This window comes from Lactuca serriola, chromosome 3 (assembly GCF_051521515.1).
Source record: "Lactuca serriola cultivar US96UC23 chromosome 3, Lser_US96UC23_V15, whole genome shotgun sequence".
Taxonomy (NCBI): domain Eukaryota; kingdom Viridiplantae; phylum Streptophyta; class Magnoliopsida; order Asterales; family Asteraceae; genus Lactuca; species Lactuca serriola.
The window spans coordinates 171912401-171915784 of NC_136410.1; the positions used below are offsets into that span (position 1 = coordinate 171912401).

Sequence of the window (3384 nt, forward strand, 5' to 3'; positions counted from 1 at the left end):
GAATGACCATTGGATTCTCCATTTCTCCCATAACTCCCTATCATTATTTAGCATTAGTAATAACCATCTCAATGTGTTTTATGAATGTAATAATACACCATCATAATGTGCATTCATATTATAACTCATCTTTCATCATATTTGGTCAGTATAAATAGTGAGCCATATGTATTAGAAACTTGATGATTTCATCGCAGGTATTGGAATAAAAGTCTCTCTACTCTCATGTCTTTCTTTACTTTATAATTGATCTTGTTATTTGATCATATTTTATAACACATTATCAGCACGAGGCTCTACCATAGAGTTCCAACTTCTTGTCGTTCTTGTCATTGTCACACACACACACACACACACATATATATATATATATATATATATATAATTTTTTTTTTCAAAGTTCATATGTATAATGCTCACAAGTTATATAATGCTCACAAGTAATTTTATGATACTTCTTAACTAACAGTCCTCTAACATACAACTCTTTATTTTGATTAGTACTTTCACTATGGCAAACCTTAGCAAACTTGAGTTTATGGCTCTTGACATTAGTGGAAAAAATTATTTATCATGGATCCTTGATGCTGTAATCCACCTTGATGCTATGGGTCTTGGAAACACCATAAAGGATGTAAATCCTTTAAATGAAGCATCAAGCCAAGAAAAGGCTAAGGTGATGGTTTTCCTTCGCCACCATCTCGATGAAGGATTAAAAGCTGAATACCTCATTGTCAAAGATCTAACTGATCTTTGGAATAATCTGAAAGAGAGGCATGATCATCAAAAAATGGTGATACTTCCTAGAGCTCGTTTTGATTGGTTACACCTTCGGCTACAAGATTTTAAATCCGTGAGTGAGTATAATTCAGCCATGTTCAAAATTACTTCCCAACTAAAACTATGTGGTGAGACTATAACTGATGAAGATATGCTAGAGAAAACATTCCCTACTTTTCATGCCACTAACATGCTCCTACAACAGCAATATCGTGAGAAAGGTTTTAAAAAATATTGTAAATTCATCTCATGTCTTCTTGTGGTTGAACAAAATAATGAGATCTTAATGAAAAATCACCAATCACGTCCGACCGGTTCTAGTCCATTCCCTGAAGTGAATACGACAACATCTAATTATAACGGCCGTGGGTCTAACCATGGCCGTGGCCGTGGTCATGGTCGAGGTCGTGGACGTGGCGGAGGCCGTCATAATAATCGTCCCAACAATAATAATAATATAAGTAACCACCAGAAGTGGGAAAATAACAAAAACTCACATCCTAATGATTAAAGTGGTCAAGGCAAAAAGAAAGTTGAAAATGTTTGTCACTGATGTGGAATGACCGGTCATTGATCGCGTACATGTCGCACTCCAAAGCATTTTGTTGATCTTTATCAAGCTTCTTTAAAATATAAAGAAGGAAAAAATGCGGAAACAAATTTTGTTCAAAATTATTTTTCCGAAGATCAACTAGAAATGGGACATTTGGATGTCGCCGATTATCTTGCCTACACGGAAGGGACAAACGGTGCTATGGATGGTGATGGAAGTACCCAATTTTTCCTATAAAGGAGATGGATATGCCATATAATGCAATTGTTGGTTTTCTAGTATCATTTTATTTTTGCATTATGTTTGTTTACAGTCATTGTCATGGTCAAGAATAATATGTAGTTTTGTTTAATGTCTTTTATGATTTTTATGTCATAGTCGTTTCATGAGAAGAGATCTTGATGCTTCTTCTCAAAATAATAATATATGACTTTATTTATCTAAGTTGAATATTTCTTACTTCTTCTTCTGATTATTAGATATATTTTTTTGAAGAGAAATATGGATATTCGCAAAAGAAATGAGGAAGATATATGTCTTGCAGACAGTGCAACAACACATAACATTTTTAATAATGAAAAATATTTTGCTTACTTATCAATTGGAGAAGCAAATGTTAATACAATAACGGGTAGTGCAAAAATGATTGAAGGCTCCAGAAGAGCGAATATCATATTACCACAAGGGACAATAATCACAATTGGCGATGCATTATTTTCATCAAAATCACCAAGAAATTTATTAAGTATTAAGGATATTCGGTCCAACATATATCATGTTGAAACAACTAATGATGATGATAAAGAGTATCTCAATATTACAAAAATGATATTGGGTAAGAAAAGTCTTTTGGAAAAATTACCCGTATTGTCCTCCGATTGTATTATACAAATATTAGAATGATTGAATATCATGCTATTGAAAATAAAAGGTATGATAACACCTACAAAGTTTGGCATGACTGGTTGGGCCATCCTGGATCAATTATGATGCGCAAAATACTTGAAAGTTCAAGTGGTCATTCCTTGAAAAACCAGAACATTTTTCAAGCTAATGAATTGTCTTGTGTTGCATGTTCTTAAGGAAAATTAATTTCCCGTCCATTATTGAATAAAGTTGGGTATGAAAGCCTAGTTTTTTTAGAAAGAATTCGAGGGGATATATGTGGACCAATTCATCCACCATGTGGACCATTTAGATATTTTATGGTCTTAATTGACGCGTCAACTAGATGGTCACACGTGTGCTTGTTATCTAGCCGTAATCTCGCTTTCGCAAGATTACTTCCACAAATAATCCGCCTAAGGGCACATTTTCCCGATTATCCAATTAAGAAAATTCGACTTCACAATGTTGGAGAATTTACATCACAAGCTTTTAATGACTATTGCATGTCGATTGGGATAACTATTGAACATCCTGTTGCATATGTTCATACACAAAATGGTTTAGTTGAGTCGTTAATCAAACGCCTTCAATTAATTGCAAGACCATTACTAATGCATTCTAAACTTCATACATCGACATGGGGACATGCAATTTTACATGCGGCATCACTTATACGCATTAGGCCAACTAGTTATCATAAGTTCTCCGCTATTCAACTGGTTTGCGGCCATGTACCAAATATTTCCCATCCAAGGACGTTTGGATGTGCAATTTATGTACCCATTTGTCCACCTCACCGCACAAAAATGGGTCCTCAAAAAAGAATGAGAATTTATGTTGGATACAAATCTCCATCTATAGTAAAATATATAGAACCATCAACTGGAGATTTATTTACAGCTAGATTTGACGATTGTCATTTTGATGAATCAGTTTTTCCAACATTAGGGGAGAAATAAAGAAGCTGGAGAATAAAATCTCTTGGAATGAATTATCACTTTTAGTTTTAGATCCTCGTTCAAGTCAATGTGAATTTGAAGTGAAAAAGATAATTCATTTACAAAATATAGCAAATCAATTGCCAGATGTATTTACTGACTCTAAGAGAGTAACAAAGTCTCATGTACCAGCTGTAAATGCTCCAGTTAGAATTGATATCCCAG

At 34.0% G+C, this 3384-nt stretch overlaps 1 protein-coding gene across 1 annotated transcript; it reads left to right on the forward strand.

The window, feature by feature from the left end:
• Positions 1-511: 511 nt before the first annotated feature.
• LOC145095875 (uncharacterized) lies at positions 512-1291 on the forward strand. The gene has a single exon (XM_079033690.1). The coding sequence runs from the start codon at positions 512-514 to the stop codon at positions 1289-1291; it is 780 nt and encodes a 259-aa protein (XP_078889816.1).
• The last annotated feature ends 2093 nt before the right edge of the window (positions 1292-3384 follow it).

Bases quoted from the DNA above. Each gene is read 5' to 3' on its own strand.
- LOC145095875 (XM_079033690.1), top strand. From the start codon at position 512: ATGGCAAACCTTAGCAAACTTGAGTTTATGGCTCTTGACATTAGTGGA.